The sequence below is a fragment of the Cryptomeria japonica genome, chromosome 6, assembly GCF_030272615.1.
Source record: "Cryptomeria japonica chromosome 6, Sugi_1.0, whole genome shotgun sequence".
Lineage (NCBI taxonomy): Eukaryota > Viridiplantae > Streptophyta > Pinopsida > Cupressales > Cupressaceae > Cryptomeria > Cryptomeria japonica.
The window spans coordinates 538,625,353-538,646,000 of NC_081410.1; the positions used below are offsets into that span (position 1 = coordinate 538,625,353).

The following is a 20,648-nucleotide window of genomic DNA, read 5'->3' on the forward strand; positions in this document are numbered from 1 at the left end:
GATGTGAACTTTGCTATTATTCCTTCATCCGAACAATTTCGTGTGAAGCTTGGCTATCCTTGGCTATCTTCCATGAAAGCTATTGCCTCTCCTATACATAAATGCTTGAAATTTCCCCATAATGGTGAAGTTGTTACTGTCAATCATAGTCTCCTTAAACCAGCTGAAAGAACTTCTAGTGTTCCTATTGATTACTTTTGGCCTAAACAATTCCAATCTCTTCCTCCGCGAAGTGATCATCTTTTCAAATCTTATCAAAAGTGGAAAACAGATATGATCCTATCTCTAAGTGAACCTAGAACACCTAAAATTGATATTCCTATCATTCTTGAGAAGGAAGTTCTTCCTTTGAAAGATAAAACTAATGTCTTTCCTCAAGAAGATTCCCAACCCATCCCTATGGATGTGACTATGTCTATGCCTAATAAACCTTCTAAAAGTAGACCTATACCTCCTCGTCATGATGGACTTGGTCTTCTTCCTAAACCAAAAATTCCTCCTTTATATGGAGCAGTTCCTCCTCCTTCTTTTTATAGAGAGAAGAGACCTTCTTCTTCCCCTATTATCCAGCCTAAGAGACCACAACATAAACACCCAAGTGATAAGGATGAGAACATTCCTCCTCCTCAATCTTCTCCACTTCCTACTAAGACTAGACGTAATCGTTCTGCACGTGAACGCCGACGAAAGCGTCGTCTTAGGGCTCAAGCAGCTGCTTCTCAAACTTTACAATCTCCAAAAACACCTTCAACAAGCATTATTCCATTTTCTCCTCAGCTGGACATTGAGCCTAAATCTCCTAAACATGACATGCATGATGGTCTTGATCCTGTGCGAGTTAAAGATCCTATTTTTATAAATCTTGATGATGATATAGATGAAAATGTTATTCATGATGAAAATGTTACTTCTCTTGCTTCTGACAGTGAATATGAACTTGTTGATGTTGATAACCATTTATCTAATGAATTTTCTAAAGCACTTATCCTAGCTCCTAGACAAGAACAACGTGGCTTGGAACATGAACATAGCCCTTGTTTGGATCTTGTGATAGCTCCATCTGCTGTGTTGGATGTTCCTCCTCTAGCGTGTTCCCTGCCTTCCCGAAACATTGATCAGCAAGATCGGGGGGTAGATGACGTGCTAGACTAGTTACATTAGCATAGCAGATTCTCTCCCCCTCTCTTTTGTTACTTCTTCTATGTGTTATTCTCATTCTTCTATTTGTTGTCCTTAGTGTTGTCTACTTGAGGATGATGCAAAGCATTGAGATCTCTTTTGGTCTCTCTCATGTTGACTCAAAAGACACATGTGTTCCCTTCTTCTAGGTGACCTTCCTTGATTGGGGAATGAAGAACAATTATGCATACATACATATGATATATATACATGACTTATCATATAGCATACTGACCCCGAGGAAAGCGAAGTCACCTCGTGCTTTGTGTTTTGTGTCTATTATCCTTGGGTTTATCTCACACTTGGGGGCTAAACCTTTGTGATAACGTGCTCCTTTCCTTTCTCATTTCTTATGTGTATCACTACGTTAAAACAATCACCCCCGTTGAGGCGTGTGCGATCGCTTTAACGTAGGGGGGCATACACCCTGTCTATCCTTTCATGATACTTGAAAATTTCTTGTTGAACTTAATTTTGCCTTGAAAATTTTTGGTATTTCTCTTGCATGACTCATAGTGAGGGAACCTTACTACTGACAGTCATGGTTCTCCCTCGTGATCTTCCCTTTTACTTTGTCAATCGAAGTCGTAAGATCCTTAGTCCACTGGGGGCTTGGTGTATCTTGCCTCCTTGACGTGGTAAAAGTCTTTCAATGATTGTTCCTTGTACTTTACCGAAAGTATGAGCATACATACTCCCGCTAAAGTGGGGGCTAAATGTAGCATCCTAAAATTGTGACACTTGCAATTTCGACTGCATTTCGGTCTTCACGATGGCGACGCAACACACAACCTAAATGGAGACCCCGAAACTTGCTCACGATACCAAAAACTGCATTTTTCAAGCACCCTGGCCTGAACCTCCTTGCACCCTGCTGTCCCGGGAGGTGGGACCAGAGCGCCCAGTGCCCTGGTCCTTCAGGACCAGGGCGCCCAGCGCCTTGGTCCCCCAGGACCATGGCGCCCAGCGCCCTGGTCCCTGGGCCTATTTTGGGCCCGGTCTCCTAAGGGGTCTCGGGTCTTTTTGTTTGCAAATTGGAAATTATTGTTTCCTGGTCGGCCTAAGGTCGGGAAAATCAGTCTATTAACCCTAATTGGCAAGTATATAAACTACATTTTTCTCTCTCATTTGGGATGAATGAATGAGGGGGATATGTGTACAAGCATGGAAACTATACTCAAGCATTTAAGCATTCAAGCATTCAAGCATTCAAGCATTCCTTCTAAGTCTCCATTCAAGGCTAAGTGTTGCATTCAAGTCAAGGATTCAACCATTGAAGAGGAGATCACTTACTACATGCTACATATAACATACTACAACAACATACAACATCTAAACCTTCGCACATAAGGACACAAACATCCTTAGAACAAGGTATTAGTACTTGTTTTACATTACAGACATTTACATTTATAGCATTTCTCATTTCTTGGTTAATTCCAAAACCGGGGTTTGACCTAAAGGCAAACCCCTAATCCCTAACCCCCCAATCGTCTTCGCTTTTCTGTGTGTAGGTTGCAGGTATACGGCTGAAATTGAAGATCTGGAATCCTTGTGCAGAGATGAACAGATCCCCCTTCGTTTCACGGATTTTTCGGAGGACCGTGGCGCCGGGCGCCATCGTCCCGACAACTTTTGCTCAAATTTGTAGGACAGCGCCGTATCGACATTTTACTGCTAATTCCAGGTCTGCAGCTTCATCCTATATCCCTATCTCAGTTTATAAAGCGAATCTTTGTCACTTTCTATGCATTCCTAGCTTAATTCTTCTATCAACATTCTTTACAAAAGAGGGTAGCCTTGCTTTCTTAACCCTTGAAACGCATTTAGCATCCAATCTTGCCTTGTGTGGGATTGGATCTTGTGAGTTTCAACCCCTCTTTTGAATGTAAAGTCTCTCCCCTAAGTGAAAACCATCAACCCTAGCGAGCCTCCCTTCTCTCTCCTCGGAGTTGGAAGAGGGGAGAGCAACTAGGGTTTGATCGCTATTTTCCGCTTTACAGTATCACATTATGATTTTTGTGTCAACATAGTGGGTTCTATTAATATAATTCGAAGGGACGTATTTTTATGGTATATAATCCCACCTTTTCATTTATTATCATGCATTTCAGTTGAAGTGATTATCATAAAGCCTTTATGTTCATCCATGCATTTTATGTGTAGACTAATAATTCTTAAAAATATAGGTTCATGCTAGATCATTTGTTGTTGACAAGACCCTCTCTTTGTGATGGTACATATTCCTTTGTGCAATAATGAGATAAAATTTTGTGCATACACATTAAGTCAAGTGAATGTATTGCTATTTAGAAATGACCATATCTACCATCGTCTTTAACCATGCAAAGAAATGCAGTGAGAAGGGCTTTAATCAACATGCGTCTTTCTTCAAAGTTATGCATATATACTTTGCAGAGAAATTGGTAAGTTTCATAATTATACAATCTTGTACATCTTAAAAATGTTTCAAGGGATCTATTTATAATTTGACAAACTAATTTGTATTAATTATTATAATTTGTTTCTTGTAGCACATTCATTCCGCATAAAAAGGTTACTTATTTTTGTCTTCATTTATATGCAGGTGTTGCTATACGTAACCTTTTCTCTTAGGACATGAGGATGTCTGATGCAGATGAAGTGGGATGCTGTATTTGTATATGGATGTGAATTGATGTAACTTTGTTATGATGATATACAATGTCCATGAACAAATTGGTTTAGTTATATTGATGATATACAATGTATCTGTACATGAGTACATTGTAGTTGTATTGATAATGAAAAAAAAATCATGTTTGCATATCCCTTCATGGATGTCACATGCAAGTGTAATGGTAATTATGTGTATACAATACATGGAAATATTGATGATCATTATGTGTCTATAGTGTAATGCTTGTTTATCTATATTTTTCATTGAACAAGTTAGGGCCACAGATTCCAAGATAGGCTTTTGTAGGGACCCCTCTTGTGGCCCCGTAGGTTCAAATAGATCATTCACAGGTGCCACGAATTCCAAGTTAGGGCCTATCAAAGTTTGACAATTTTTAGCACTTAGGGCGCTCAAGGGACGACGCAGGTAGGGTATGACCCCGAGCGTTCGACCGAGTGGGGGAGCAAAATAGGACCATGCATAGGATAATAATGCCTAACTGTACATGTTAGAGCTGACAGTTTGTCATCACGATGAGAAAAATGAGAAATTGGCCACAAGACAACATTCGAATGAATGAGACTGATGATTTTTTCGCCAACCGAAAAATTGCTACCCTAATAAAACCATAGGGAAACTTGAAAAACCAAGATAGGCTTTTGTAGGGACCCATATCGTGGCCCCATAGGTTCAAACAGATTGTTTGCAGGTACCATAGATTCTGAGTTAGGGCCCATCAAATTTTTACAAGTTTTACAACTTAGGGCGCTTAATGGATGACGTCGGTAGGGTATGACCCCGAGCGTTCAATCGAGTGGGGGGAAAAAATAGGAGCATGCATAGGGTAATAATTCCTAATTGGACATGTCGAAGTCGACGATTCGTCATCACGACAAGCAGAATGAGAAATTGGCCATGAGACAACATTCGATTGAATGAGACTGACGATTTTTCGCCCACTGAAAAATTTCTACCCTAAGAAAACTGTAGGGAAACTTGAAAAACCAAGACAAGCTTTTGTAGGGACCCCTCTTGTAGCCCCATAGGTTCAAACAGATCATTTGCAGGTGCCACAGATTTCGAGTTAGGGCCCGTCAAAGTTTGACAATTTTTAGCACTTAGGGCCCTCAAGGGACGACACCGGTAGGGTATGACCCCGGTAGGCTGAGCTACTAACCCAGCCTGAGAAACCAAAAGGCTACTTAAAGAGTGAATAGCCAATATGGTCCGTGAAGCTGCCTCACAAATGATATCTGGATGCTGCACAAGAGGTGGGGGATCAACAGGAAGATGGGGGACATATGGGCCCTAGACTACTCTGACTGCCCCAGGTCTATTTTGGGGCATACCTAAACCCACACCCTGGAAAGGTTGGATGTCAAAGTAGTTCACATGTTTGCGTAAAACAAACTCAGCATACAATTTTTTTATGAAGTAGAAGGGGACATCAAGATTGTTGTTGGGTAGTTTTTTGAAAACCATCCACAAACGATCCCAATTTTTTTTCACAATACCATCATTTGTGCACCATTTAATAGAAAGTTTGATTTTTGGGTGTCTACGAGTTTCACAAACAATGAGGCGATATCGGCTTTCAATATCTCAAGATCCTTGATCTCCTTATACGACAAGCCATCCGCATATTGTTCCCTCATAGAAACTCGCCACAAAAGGGCAGCATTGTGCTCCTCAGTCATGGTTTCCATACTCCTTATGATCGATGTGAGAGGATCAAACATTGGGTTTAGACGAGGGATCCTACGATATACATCTGTAATCCCCCTCAATTCATTCAAATTTTGTGCAAACAAATCCTGAATTGAGGGGGTTTTGGCAAAGGAGGGTTTGGTTGTTGTGGTTGTTGTTGATCAATATTTTCATTGTTATCCCCCATTTTTAACCTAACTGAATGTAAACAATTGAATTTAGTTAACAAATTTAAACAATTTTGTATTTGATTTAAAAAAACTTAGTTTTCATGAAAAAATCATATTTTCAATGAAAAATCAAATAAACATTAAAAAAAATACAAAAATTGAAAGAAAATGATTGAAAACAATAAAAATCTTACCTTTGAATACTTTTTTAGCAATTTTTGGGCAAAACACCAGATATCGGATACAATCAGATATCGGATTTCTATAAAATCGCACAGCCCGTAGGTTAAAAATGACTCACGAGCTGTCATAGTCGAAATATATTGTCTTAGAAAATCAGATATCCAATTTTTATACTTAAATTATTTTAAAATAACATTATATTATATAATATAATAATATATTATTATATTATATAATACTTTTATATTCTATTATAATATATAATATAATAATATATTATATAATACGTATTATATAATATAATAATATATTATATTATATATTATATAATATATATAATATAATAATATATTATATAATACGTATTATATAATATATTATTATATAATAATATAATATTATATAATTATATAATATATTATTACATTATATATTATATAATATTATATTATATATTATGTATTATATAATATATAATATAATATAATAATATATTATATATTATATGATACGTAATATATAATATTACATTATATATTATATAATATATTTTTTAATTTAAAATTACAAATAAAAATCGGATATCCAATATTATCAGATATTCGATTTTATCCGATATCCGATTTTCCTAGGTAATTACCATGCCAAGGTGTACTGACACCCAGGCCAAGCAAAATGTCAACATAGATTTTTGCGTTTTTAGGTGAGTGGAGAAGAGTATTTTTTTCACATTGCCACTTTTTGGCCGCCCATGATCCTACACTAACCCAACTTGAGTAGTTGTGAAGTTTGTAATGTTTTTTTCTCTCGAGCAATTTAAGAATACCGATACCTTGCCCCATGAATGTTTCTTTGGCATTTTGTCAAGGTTTTACCACGTAAATTCATGTCTTGTGTGTTGTTTTGATGTTCATTTTTTTCTTCAATATTTCTTTGCATCTAACTCGTTCTACAATATTTAATTATCTGGGGTTTTTGCTTCTGCTTGCACAACAAATAAAACTGGATGCTAGTAGAAAGGACACAAAAAAGGGGAAAATTGAAGAGAACTCGGTAGCATTAACTTGAATCCTATGAATGGTCCCAAATCTCATGTGTTTCCCCCTGCCATTTTAGCATTGAATTTGATCACCTATACAAACCATTCATTACCTTTACAAGCTCCCACAACATGTTGCAAAAGACATTGTGGGTCATGTGTTCTGTCACATTAGTATCTACAAACATCTCTGCCAACCATTTGCAACACCAATCCCAGATCGCCAAAGTACTTTGGATTTAAAATTTCAGATTAAAAATATATGTTGTATTTATTACACATCGGAAAAGAAATTTATTGATATATGCTTCTGGATTCATCTGTGTAGGAGTTTTTTGCATCAATGTTTTGAATCACACACCGTGATTGATCATAAGGATGAGAGTTGTAGGAGTGTGATTTGAAATGTCGATGCAAAAAACTCCTACATAGTTGAATTGAGAAGTATATATCAATTTAGCATGGACTGTGGAAATCTCATCTCCCTTAAAGAAATTTATGTAGAGAAACCCTGAGGTTTGATTGGCTGAATGGAAAAAGGATAAATAACCGTTTAAACTTGCCAACTCCCTAATAGTTTCATGGGAGGAACCAATAAATAAAAATAATAAAAAATCAACAATTATTTCACAGAATGTGATCCAAAGCGTTGGTGGTAAAAAACTTGCTAATACAATCGAATCCAAAAACTAATTAGATATCTTTAATCAATAACTCACTAAAATAAACTTAAAAAATTGTATTCATTTGATAATGTCGGAAAGAAGAGGGTGGGTCCCATTCAACGGCGGTGGATGTTGACTTGTCGAAAAAGTCGTAAAAAGGAGATTCCTTTGCTATCTTTTTTTAATGCCATTCCATGCTAGATTGGTCGTCATTCAGCGACAGGAAGATTAAATGTTTTAGCACAGTATTCCCTTCATTTAACACATTGTTTAGTGATGATTGCTAAATTAAAAAATAGTTGGTGCTTTCCTTTGCCCCTCTTTCACGCCGACAAGATAAAATATTTCCACAAAGTCAGCCATCTGTAATGTACGAACGTTCAATTTTAATTTCCTGAAAACAAATTAGTTTTACAGTTGCAATCGGTGTAGTTGGAGAATACAAAAATCCTTGTTTAGTACAAAGTTGTCCTAAAATTTTATACTATTTTAAACTTAATACACGTCATCGATGACGTTATGTTGCATGAAAACGTTGAGAAAGGTGAGAGATGACGAAACCATCTGTAAACAGCTACGCTAATTTTGTCTTTTCTAACAGTCTTCCTCAACAGCTGAGCTTAAACATTGGCTGGCTTTGTTTTATAACAGAAAATGCCACACTACATTTATTATTTTGTCCTCTAAACAAGCTATCAAAATCTTTTTAAAGAGATCTCCCTCAACATCAATCGATTTATTTTTCTGAAATGTTAAATTTTCTCACAAGAGTTTTGATACGATTTTCTCTCACAAAGCAGTCAGAATTTTATAGTAAAATTAATTTAGGGAAAAATGTGTAAGATGTTCATTATGAAAGTGTTTAAATTATTATTATTATATTATTATATTACATTATATTAATGATTTTAATTTTATATTTTTATATTATATTGATAACAATTGTATTTTGGTGTGTAATGGGTCTTTTGAAGATGTGTGGAAGGTTGATTAGGGAAACTTTGGTCTAATTTTTTTGCATAAATTTGTGTAGTGAATAAAGTAAATTGGTAGTCCATAACATTGTTTGTGCAACGAAAGTGCCAATGGAGAAGTGATAGCTTAAAATCAACTATGCATCCACTTACAACGATCCAATCATAACCGAAACAAATCATTTGAATAAAGAAGATAATCAAGTTTCATTACCAACACACTCATGTTATGTTTGCAATAGGGAGAGAGGGAGAGAAAGAGGGAGATTGAGATAGGGCCGGAAAGAGGGATATATAGAAGGGGAAAACTGAGAGAGGGATAGGTAAAGATATATATATATAGCAGTAGAGAAGACGATAGAGATGGAAGAGAACAATAAATAGTAGAAGATAGAGGGAGAGATAGAAAGATAATGATAGATATAATGATTTAGAGAGATAGTGGTAGAGAGAGATAGAGATAACTAGATAGAAATAGAGGGAAGATGAAACAAGTGATAGAGAATAATATATATAGAAATGAAAAGAGATATAGATATAGAGGTTTAAAAGGAGGGAGGAGGGAGATAGATGAATGGATAGAGGGAGGTATTTCTAGAGATACATAAAGAGAAAGGAAGATATAGGTAGAGATGAAGATAGAGCAAGAGAGGAAGAGGAAAAAATAGATAGAGAGATAGAAAGAGGTAGAGAGAGAGAGAGATAGATAAAAAAAGGATAGGAGATAGAGAGGGAGAGATAGAAAGATCTATAAAGGATGATAGGGAGATAGAGAGATATATATAGATGTTGAGATAGAGTTTTTCTAAGAGAGATAGAGATCCGGACATATAGAGAGAGGGGGAGAGGGAGAGAGATAAAGAGATGGAGAAATAGAGAGATCTAGAGATAAACAAATATGGATGGAGACAGTGTGAAAAATAGGGGGAGATAGAGAGAGATAGACATAGATTGGAAGAGAAAGAGAGAGGTATAGAGATATATGGGAAGAAGAGAGAGAGAGAGAGAGAGAGAGAGAGAGAGAGAGAGAGAGAGAGAGAGAGAGAGAGAGAGAGAGAGAGAGAGAGAGAGAGAGAGATGGGGAGAAGATAGAGAGAGAGGGGAAAAGACAGAGAGATGGAGGAAAAGATAGGGAGGGAAAAACAATTATTTTGTGTATACACATTAGAGAGAAAAAAAGAAGATATACATAAAAAGAGGGAGTGATTGGGAGAGAGGGACAAATAAGATAGAAAGAGGTATATATAGGGATAGAAAAGAGAGAAATTATATATAACATGTAAAATATAAAGGGGTGATAGAGAGGGAGAGATGAAAAAAGAGAAAAAGAGGGAGAGGGAGAAATAGAGATAGAAGCAGACAATGAGAGAGGGGGAGATAGAGAGATATAAATATAAAGATATAGAAAGTGATATATGGAGAGATAGAGAGGGATATAGAGAGAGACTAGGAGAGTTGAAGGAAGAAGAGTGTATAAGATCTAGAGATAGGGAGATAGAGAAATAGTGAGTCTGTCTATGTGTGATAGTGAAAGAGATGTGGAAATAGGTATAAAGAGGAAGAGGAATATATAAATAAATAGAGAGGGGGAGAGAGAGAGAGAGAGGATAAAGAAGTAGAGAGATATAAAAAGAGGGAGTGAGAGGGAGAGATGGAGAGATGGAGAGAGAGATATATAGATTGAGAGGGATAGAAGGAGAAAAGAGAGAGATATAGGGAGAGGTAAGGAGATATAGATAGGGGAGAGAGATGGAGATAAGAATCAAATGATATGCTACCCTCATCATAATTCCCCAAGGATACATGCTATCCTTAAATTATTGGCATGAAACAAGTCATCAAAAGTTAGTTGCTTTCTTGCTCTTAATGCTAAATTTAGGTTTTAATTTGAAATTTATTTTATTATAAAATGAAAAAAAATTCAAAAAAAATTATTTAATAAAATTTAAATAAGACACTAAATATAAATTAAATTAATTCTAATATCTTTTAATTATTATTTTTAATTTCATAAGAAGACATGAAATAGTATAGCTATATTTTGAAAATTAAATATAAATATGTAAATGATATGTTGTCTTAGCTTCAAATGTCTAAAAATTAAATAATAAATTATATATAAATAATTTATTTGATTAATTATAAAAAAATATAAATACGTAATGATATGTTGTCTCAGCTTCAAATGTCTAAAAATTAAGCTGAATTGCTCATTACAAAGATATCGATAACACAAAATAGAAGGAGAAGAGCACCAGTTACCCTCCAACCATGTTCCAATAATTGTTCACTTCTTGCACACCCAACCCCCAAATTACTAACTTTAAAGAAACTAAAAAAAACAAAACTAAAAGCCCATTAATAAATTTCATATGTACCAATAGCTGCCCAATTTTTTAGCATTTTTGGATCATAATTGGCCAATTTATGCACCATTGTTGGTACCCATAGCACACAACTACTAGGGCATTTGGGCATAAGTATTGACAATTTTAAGTGCATGGTGACACTTTGAAATGTGTACTTTTTAACCCTTGTGCATATAACAGCCAGAAGTTAGAACAGTAGCTGTAAGCAGTTAAGTCATATGTAGAGACAACAAAAAAAAATCATCAAAATCTGATAAACAGTTTAATATCTGAAATGCTGCAATTAACTATAACAACTACTGATATGCTTCCTCTAAAGATAGATCGATAATTTCTAGCGCGTGACCTTTTTCTAGCGTAGGTGTTGCCTTTCTCAAGGTTCTGGATACGGTATGAAACTAAATTGTGTTCAAGAAATTGGTATTAAACGATACTGACAACTGGAGAAAAATTGTCACGGCAACGAACTGCTCTTATTTTTTAACATAATGAGAGATAAGATCCGTGGTAACTGTATAGGAAAAGGAAAATTTAGCGTAGCTGTTACAGATTGTTTTGGATCTTTCTGGACTATTCTACACATTAGAAAAGAAGGGAAAAACAGTAGAATAATATTTACATGGTCAGTTGCTTAAGCTTCGAGTGAAAAATATAGATACGAAAATATATCTGTTATTTTGGTTCACGTTGCTCCTTACAATAGCTTAAAATCTCAACGCAATATGTGGTCCAAGTTATAATGGACATCGTCAAGAGAAATGTGACTTCTTTTCATTAGTATTTACATATTCACAAGTTCTACAATCGCTTGGACCTGTCTCTTCTAATCAATTCGATCAGTTTTTTTAAGTAAAACCTAAATTACATTCCATCGACAATTAAACTCTTCGATCTGTTTCTTTTATGATTATAGGACGATAAGCAATAGACACCCATTTGGGATTTAGGGTTCGGCCTGGAACTTTCATCCTTTGCATAAGATAAGCGAAGGCTTCTCTCTATTTGGAATCCTCCACCCATTGCCATCTCCCTCTCCAGCTGACAGCAATACCTCTCAAAAACATTTACTGTCACCTGCAATTTGAAGCCAAGAAGAAAAAGAAGCTCCATCTCCAATCTATTCAGTTCATCTGTGCTGAACCCTCCAACTCTGGCATAGTACGAGTTCTTGTAGTTACTGTACATTTAAACAATATCATTAGTAAATGACCTAAAAAGCAAATAACATATTTAGGTTCTTCCATTGTAAAGCAAGGAAAAGACTTACATATCTTCAATGAACTTGGAGGCGACCATTAGAGTGACGATGAGAAGTCTATGGACATTGTGAGAGGTAATCTTGAATTGTGGATGGAGTTGAATAAGACGGTCGATGTAAGCATATGCCACCACAAATACCGAAGGACTGCAGTGAATGTATCTGAAAATCCTCTCCAAATAATGTTGTATGCTCATATCTGGCACCTCCACACCATTGAAGACTTCGTACTTAGGTGGGCTGAAAGTGAGGCTGTTTGACAGAGACAATCTATCATTCCTCCTCACAACTCTCTCCACAAGCGATGATAAAACTGAGAGAACGCAGGGAGTTGAGGGCGGCCATGATTGTTCTGCACTGTCAAAGGAATAGAGATCGGACCGAATTCTTCTTGGAAAGATGGGCTGCCTTCTAATACAATTCATTGTCAGAGAGAGGCCTGATATAATCTCAAAAATTCAATGCCCAGTGGTTTGGGTTTGTTGCTTTGATTAGGAATTTAATCTACAGTAAGCAACCCAATGAAAAATAAACGAACACTATGCTACCTTTTATAGAATGTTGTAATAAGATAAGCATTGCATCCGATCTCTTAGCTGTACAGCTTGTCCACTACTACAGACACGCTCGTTCATCACAGATGCCTCGCTTTGATTATTTCTTGTCTCCACGAATGAGAGACAAAAGAAAATACAATGGATTTTTCTAATTAGCAATCTCAGTAAACAATGAATGCTAAATGCAGAGAATATTGTAAGAAAACAATCAATTTTGCTAGCAATCATTGAACAATTATATTAGAAAAGAAGAAGGGAATCTTCATATTACAGCTTGTTCAATGAATTAAATGTCGACCACTACTGAAAGGGTCCCTCTTCTTTCGGCAGCAGCTCTTCTCCCAAGAAAAGAAGGCATGTTAAGTCATAATAAGACATGGCACCTCATATCCCATACAATGGCGTGATGGACAAACATCTTGGTCGGAGGTGTTTTCAATTACAACCACATCACTACATGCGGGTCCATACGTTGGGAGTTTTAAAATCACTTGTGTTTTCCTCACATTTGCAAGAGACATGCAACAGCTAGGTATGCAGCTCTTCATGCTCTTTACCGTGGAGACAATATGGAAATGTAGCATAAATTAATGAAAATATGGCATAGGAGTTTTGTTTCTAGATTCAGCTTTTGAAAGCCCTTCCTTTCAAATGTCTTGTGTTTACAAGTATAGTGAAACCGTGTGAATTGATTGTTACTTACAGTTTGCACTATGAAAAATTAGATTTTGAAAGACCAGTCTTTGTAATTTATAATATTTTGATGTGTTTTGTGGATGATCATTTTTGTCCTTACTAAGTATATATATTTGTTAAAAAATGTTTATTAGTTTGTCATTCTATTTTAGAACTATGGAGAGGGTGAATAAAGGGTTGTAAAAAAGAGGTTTTGTTTTCAATGTTTTTTTCACGATTACTCAAAACTCTAATTTGTATGGTGATTTTCATATATTAGCAAGTTATTTTATTTTTATTAGGTTTTTAATGTCTTCTAAACATCTTAGTGTGCATACGATTTTGTATATTTTTAAAAATTCAACAGTAGGATTGAATATTGCATTATTGTAATAATAATAATTATTTTGAGTAAAATGAATCTCTCCTACTCTACAACTAATGATAATTGAGTATACATTCTCTAAAACTATAGAAAATTGTGAAAAATGAAAATGGTATTCAAAATAATCCATCTATAAATTGCTATTTTAAATCTAACCTAAATTGTAAGTTTCAAAACTCTACACATAATCTATGATCCATAAGACATAGGTAGGCTTCTCACTTTATTTCCAATTTCAAAAAGATCTCTCATATAATACTTAGACTATGTATCATCCAGCAAAATGAGTAAAGGAAAATGTTGTTGATTATTTGACAATCTCTAAACATTTTGACATTGGTTCCTTACTTGTGACACATATTATAATCACACATTCATAATGTTGAAGTGTAGTAAATTAAAATGAGAAGAATAATGTATATACAACTTATAGAAGACATGCATAGAAGGGATAGCTAAAAACATTAAGCGGGATATACTTGTTCCATGTCTTGTATCTTGAGTTAAATTAAATTTTTAGACCATTTTTGAAAACCATATCATGTTTTTCAATATGTTTCTTTTCCTCTTCCTACTATTAGATACACATTGTGTTTTAAATCAATCTATGTTAAGTTGACCCAAGAACACTTCTAGTAGAGATGCAGGACTATTCGTAAGCTAATATAAACATAAATAAAATATTTATCTTTGATAATGTTGTTCACATATGCTGAAGAGAAAAGTAAGAAAAACTGAACTAGTGGGCCTTTTCATGCCATTTGCTCGAAAATCCTTTTGATGGTCTTTGTTTGGCATGTAGAACCCTCTTTTCCATATGTAGACAATAAATATTAGATAAAATCCAACTAGACCAATATGTTAAATCTATTGTTGTAAGAAATTTTTGTTATTAATTAGAATTGGATATATGATACTCGGAGATCAATAGTCAAACTATTTTTTTAACCTACAATGCAAAAAAACACCATATTTTTTAATTTAGAAAAATTCATAATTTTTCTATAACCATGTTGTAATTCTTATCAATTTTTTTCATACCCTTCATACTCTTTCCCTTTGTATTTATTTTAAGATTTTTTAATTTTTATATTAGAACCATCTTTCTATCAACAATATAATAATTGAAATTTTAAATCTAAAACTTAAACTCTACCCAAATAATTTCCAATACACTATAAACATGAATCAACTTGAAACTAAAACAAAATGTGGACTAACAAAATGTAGACTAGGACCACACCCACACAAACATCACAAATTTCTATCATTGGCATTTTTCCAATATTAGAGAAATCTGAATGTAATTTAAATTCTTCAATTCATCTCATGTCTCGAGTGAATCTACAGTCGAATGCAACGTAGAACATAACTGAGCATGATTAATTAATTAATTGGAGCCTTTTTTCTCTTAACTTTCTTCTTCAAACATTCATATAACTTTAGTCAGTGAAAAAACTAGGAGGAAAAACATGAGATTTTCTACAAGTTGAATTATGGTGGAAAGGGAGAAGTTTATATGTTTATATGACTTGTCCATCTGCCTTTTAATCAGATTTGTCTATCACCAAACATTGCAGGGCCCCACTTGCCTCACAAAATTCGTGTTGTCTGTGTTTAAGCGAAGCAAAGAAAAAAATATAATTTTTATTTGTTTATTTTTTGCAAGCCCAAGGGAAGCAACACTAGGAAACATAAAATGAATCTTAGATTTGTTTCCATTTTTGTAGGAAGCGATCCTTTCTACATTAGGTGGTGGATATACAGATAACATGGAAAGATTAGATTTGGGCATAGTATGACCATCTTGTGTTATATTAGGTGGTGGATGGATATATTGGGTAATTTATGGGATTAAATTCAGTATAAAATGTCATTTTATGGATTATTAGGTGGTGGATATTTGGATTGTGGTATAAAAATTTCTGTGTTATAATCTAAACAAATAATTCAATAAAATTCTTATTTTTTATTTGAAAGTTGAAAGATATATCATTTATGTAAAAAATATATACGTAAATATTTTTGATTATTTGTTCATCAAATTTCACCTAAATTTAAATTCATAACTCACCAATTTTTAAGGTTTTTTTTAAATTTCATTTATACAAAATAATGCTTGAAAGTGTAGAGGTATTGTATTGTGAAGTCACCACCAAATGTATACCACTATTAAATTCTACCATCTCAACACCCATCATCACCAATGCAAGCTTCTAGACGATAAAAAAATAATATTGATTTTGTTGTTTCATATATTTTATTATGCTTAATACAAGTACTTAAGTACATGATTATTGTCTTCATGTTTTAGTAGTTAATCAACTGTAATAGATTTAAATTTATATTTACTACATCAAATAAAAATAAATAAAAAAATTTGAAGAATAGGAAACAATTTCTATAGGTGTTCTATAAACTATCCATTTCTTAAGAGCCATTAACATTTGAAAATAGGGCTTGTAAGCTTTTTTTTTTTTAAAGATGAAATGTATCATATCATTATGTACTTTTTAATCTCTGACTACGATCTACCCATATTTATGACAAGAGCTCTACTAATTTTCCTGACATATCTGAATGTTAGATTCAAATATGCATACCATTTGCTGGTGTGTTTCTGATATCCAATTATGTTTTTGGAACACGTCTAGAAGTCCTTAAAGTTTACTTTTGAAAAGTAATTGTACATTTACTATAGGTGTGGTTTAGTTTATTCATATGATGATTAACAAATCATGCGAATAAAAGTTAAAATGTGATCTCACTTACTGATTGTCTCCTTTGCAAGTGTGGGCATATACTTTGGATGTAAAATGTGTTCTTTGGGTTGAAATGTACTTTAGACCTTTTGATTTTAAAATATCTCTGGAAACCTTAACTTATTTGAAATTCATTGGTGTAATGCATTTCAAAGAAGCGCATTCTTTGAGGTATAATATACCTTGCTCATTTTCTGGACTGCTTACAAATTGTTTAAGCCTAGTTGTTTCTTTTCGTTAGTTTGTCCCTCTTTTTTCATTCCTATTGGGTTGGGGATGTATTTAGGAGCATTTAATAAACTCATAAAGTCATTCTACTGCTTTTGAGGCCCTTATGATCATTTTTATTTTGGGTTTGTATTCTAGCTCATCCATTTTAGTAGTTTAGGATCTCTCAGTCATGCCTAAGGTCTGTGAGGAAATATTGACTTTAAAAAGAGGAACCCAAACTGACATAGGAATCAATACATTGGCCTTATCATCAATTTTGCTTTGAGTAAAATCGATAATACAATAAAAAAGGCAAATTGAGCAATGCTGTTACAGATTGTTTTTTAATCTCTCTGGACTACTTTTACATATAGACTGCTATTTACATGGCCAATCGCTTCTGTCTTAAGTGAAAAATCTAGGAACCCAAATCTAAGTAATTAAATGGGGATTTTACACGGAAAAATTGCAACGCTTAATACTAGTGTGGACATATGTTGCTTTGATTTGGAATTGAATGTACACTAAGTGACCCAATGAAAAATAAATGAAGAATGTTTTACCTCTTATCGAATGTTGTAAGATATATATGTTAAATCCACTGGAAACTTCACAGGAAGTTGTGTTCAGTCTCTTAGCTGTACAGCTTGTCTACCATGCTAACATTTTCGTACATTACAGACGACTCGCTTTGCTGGAGATTCTTTCTCGTCGGCGTGAATGACAAGCAAAGGAAACCACCAAGTATTATTTAGTTTAGCAAGCACTAGTAAACAATGAAGGTTAAATGCAGGGACTATTGTTCGATGCAATTGGAATCTTGTTGTCGCCTAACAGCGACCAATCTATTTATCACGAATGGTATTGATAAAGAAGAAAGATTTTTTTATAGTATATGATGTTGGGCAGTCTGTATATGGATTTACAAATGGTTTATAGTATCATTGGACTACCTTATATTTTTTGTAGGAGGTGCCTAATTGTGCTACAAATGAAGCATACATAACTTATTCCTTGTGCTACAAACGAAGCATACATAACTTATTCCCTATGTTACAAACAAGGGCTACAAAAGAGTCAAGGAATTTTGTTTTACAATAGTTTTTCCCAAAAAGTCAATATCAACAATTGGTGAAATGTTTCCAAGGCTTATGATAATGTGGATTAGCCTTTTTTGTGTAAAATTATGCAAGCTTTTGGGTTCAATAGACAATGGATTAATTAGATCTTTAAATGCATATCCACACCAATATTTTCTATTCTTGTTAATTGGAAACTAGAGGGATTTTTCTCATCTTCTAAGGGTATTCGCCAAGGGGACCCAATTTCTCCTTTTCTTTTCATAACCATGGCTGAAGCACTTCGAAGAGCAATAAAATCAAGACATGCCAACAAAAATTTGGAAGGTATCAAGATAACCACAAACTTTGTTGCTACACATCGGCAATTTGTTGATGACAACCTCCTACTAGGCACAACAAGATCCAAGGAAGCTGCCCAGTTTCAGGAACTACTGGAGTCATATGGGAAAGCTTCAGGTCAGGTGGTCAACAAGGAAAAATCAGAAATTTATTTCTTCTCTACTCCAGTATCTGTGGAAAACAGGATCTTAAAAAGTTTAAATTGTAAAAAGGGATCTCTACCCTGCATATACCTTGGGATCCCAATAGATAAGGGTTTGAGGAGCTCCAAACTATGGGACCCCCTTAAGCTTAAACTGGATAAGAAAGCCATTTCATAGAAAGGAAAATGGCTATCATGGGCAAGTAGATTGATTATGCTCCAAGATGTCATCTCTGCTCTCCCCATCTACCTTATGTCCCTTCTAGCCCTTTTAGCGGGCATGAATTCTTTCATCATTCAGAAGATGAGAAATTTATTTTGGCAGAACTCAGATGAAAGGCACAAAATTGCTTTGATAGCCTGGGACAAAATTTGTAAACCTAATCTCTAGGGGGCTTGGGAGTTCATAATCTTCAGTTTCAAAATAAGGCCTTAGGAGCAAAACTATCCTGGAAGATGCTTACTGATCCAAGTGAAATATGGGTAAGAATGGTGCTTTCCAAATATATTGTTGCGGGAGAACCCATTAACTTCCTAAGAGCTTCTAGTCACCCAAAAGGTTCTCGGACCTAGAATTTTTTTCTCAAATGCAGGCATCTTATAGAAGATTATGTTTCCTGGGACATTCGAGATTGTTCATCTTGTCTCTTTTGGGAGGATTCTTGGGGTGGATTTCTAAGCATAGATAACTCAATAACGATTCCAACAACAAGAGAATGGTGATGACTTCATTGGGGGCTTCATATCAAGGATTATGTAGAATTTTCAAGGGATATCTCCTTCCTAGGATGGGGTTGGAAAAAAATGGAAGGCCTTCCCCTTCCCTTAAATGAGCTAAACCTACTTTCTAGCCTCCTTAAGGAAAGGTATTTGGTTTTCAAAAATGGAATTGACACTTTGATTTGGTCCCTTGCTAAATCTGGCCAATACTTTGTTAAAATAGGATATAATGTTCTCGCAAACCAAGTGGATTTTGAAGACCAACATATACCTCAAAAGCTTTTCTAGAATAATAGGATTATCCCTAAGGCTGGTATATTTGCTTGGTTGGTAGCCAAGGAAAAGATCCTCACGACAGAGAGATTCAAGAAAATGGGTTATGAGGGCCCCTCTAGGTGCGTTCTTTGTAAAGCACATGAGGAATTTGTAGACCATCTCCTCCTTACTTGTCCCTTTTCTGCAAAATGCTAGAGGTGGCTATGTGATAAGCTAGGTTGGATAACAACTCTACCAAATGACATTGTTTCCCTATTCTCAAGCTAGCCAATCAGACCAAAAGATGACATTTTCAGTTCTCTATGGAAATTGCTCCCTCCTCTCTAGTATGGGAGGTATGGAAGGAGCAGAACAGGAAATTATTTGATGGAAAAGCAAGGAGTGTTGACTCAACTTTGTCCTCTTTGGAAGCAACCATTGTTGAAAACATTCATAGAAGACTTGCCCTTTCAACCAACTTGGACAAGAACTTTACATCATGGGACAACAAAATGAGGTTTTCATGGAATGGAATCAAAATTCCCCCCTTCTTGGGAAACAAGTCAGGCGACAGAGAAAATGCAGTTTGGGCTCCTCCCCAGTATGGTTGGTTTAAATTCAATTTTGACGGGGCTTCTAAAGGTAATCCAGGAGCTTCTGGAATTGGATGTGTAGTCAAAGATCACAGTGGAATAGTGGTGGGAAAGATGTCTAATCCTACCCCTCCGAATACAAACAATGTAGAAGAATTTAAAACTCTTCTCTATGGCCTGTCAGAGTGTTTTAACCATGGCATCAGAAATTTAGCAATTGAGGGGGACTCTTCTATTGTTATAAATGCAGCTAAAATGACTCATTCTATTAATTGGAAGCTGCAAGCTCTTCTAGAAAGAATCCTAGCATTGCTACCTTCTTTTAACAACTACAACTACAATCACATATTCAGAGAGAGAAAAACAAAAGTATGCAGATGATTTGTCCAAGTCGGCATCGGCTGGTACTTCCTTAAGTTGGTTCATGCCTGAACTCAACCTAAATTCCCTAAGGAATCAGGAAGAGGGTGGTCGATCTTAGGCAATTCAAATTTCTAAATAGTCGTTCAGAATCTAGGGATTTTCCTAGTTGGGCCACATTTGAATTCAAATGAAAAGATGTGTTTAATTGTCAACAATCTTCTTTTCTCCCACCAAGCAAGTTTGAAAAGTATTTGTGATTTTGAGTTTGTGGACCCTTCATCCCATTGTATGCTGCATAGGACTAGATATCTGTAGCCTCCACCAAGGCAGCTGATTTGGAAGCCTTCAATCTTTAAGTCATG

At 35.0% G+C, this 20,648-nt stretch overlaps 2 protein-coding genes across 2 annotated transcripts; one reads left to right on the top strand and one right to left on the bottom strand.

Moving 5' to 3' along the window:
• Window positions 1-11,699: 11,699 nt before the first annotated feature.
• Window positions 11,700-12,693, bottom strand: LOC131030257 (cyclin-U2-1-like). The gene is made up of 2 exons (XM_057960988.2): window positions 12,213-12,693; window positions 11,700-12,122 (listed from the first exon to the last, which is right to left on the bottom strand). Exons 1-2 carry the CDS (start codon window positions 12,626-12,628, stop codon window positions 11,807-11,809), a joined length of 732 nt encoding a protein of 243 aa, XP_057816971.2. The 5' UTR covers window positions 12,629-12,693; the 3' UTR covers window positions 11,700-11,806.
• A 5,447-nt stretch (window positions 12,694-18,140) lies between these two features.
• On the top strand, window positions 18,141-20,304 carry LOC131030239 (uncharacterized). Its single transcript, XM_057960964.1, has 2 exons — window positions 18,141-18,330; window positions 19,679-20,304. Exons 1-2 carry the CDS (start codon window positions 18,141-18,143, stop codon window positions 20,302-20,304), a joined length of 816 nt encoding a protein of 271 aa, XP_057816947.1.
• Window positions 20,305-20,648: the final 344 nt, after the last annotated feature.

Coding starts and splice junctions, on each gene's coding strand:
- LOC131030257 (XM_057960988.2), bottom strand. CDS start 12,628: ATGAATTGTATTAGAAGGCAGCCCATCTTTCCAAGAAGAATTCGGTCC. Junction 12,123..12,212: donor TCCAAGTTCATTGAAGATAT/GTAAGTCTTTTC, acceptor TTAAATGTACAG/TAACTACAAGAACTCGTACT.
- LOC131030239 (XM_057960964.1), top strand. CDS start 18,141: ATGGCTGAAGCACTTCGAAGAGCAATAAAATCAAGACATGCCAACAAA. Junction 18,331..19,678: donor GTCATATGGGAAAGCTTCAG/GTCAGGTGGTCA, acceptor CCTCCTCTCTAG/TATGGGAGGTATGGAAGGAG.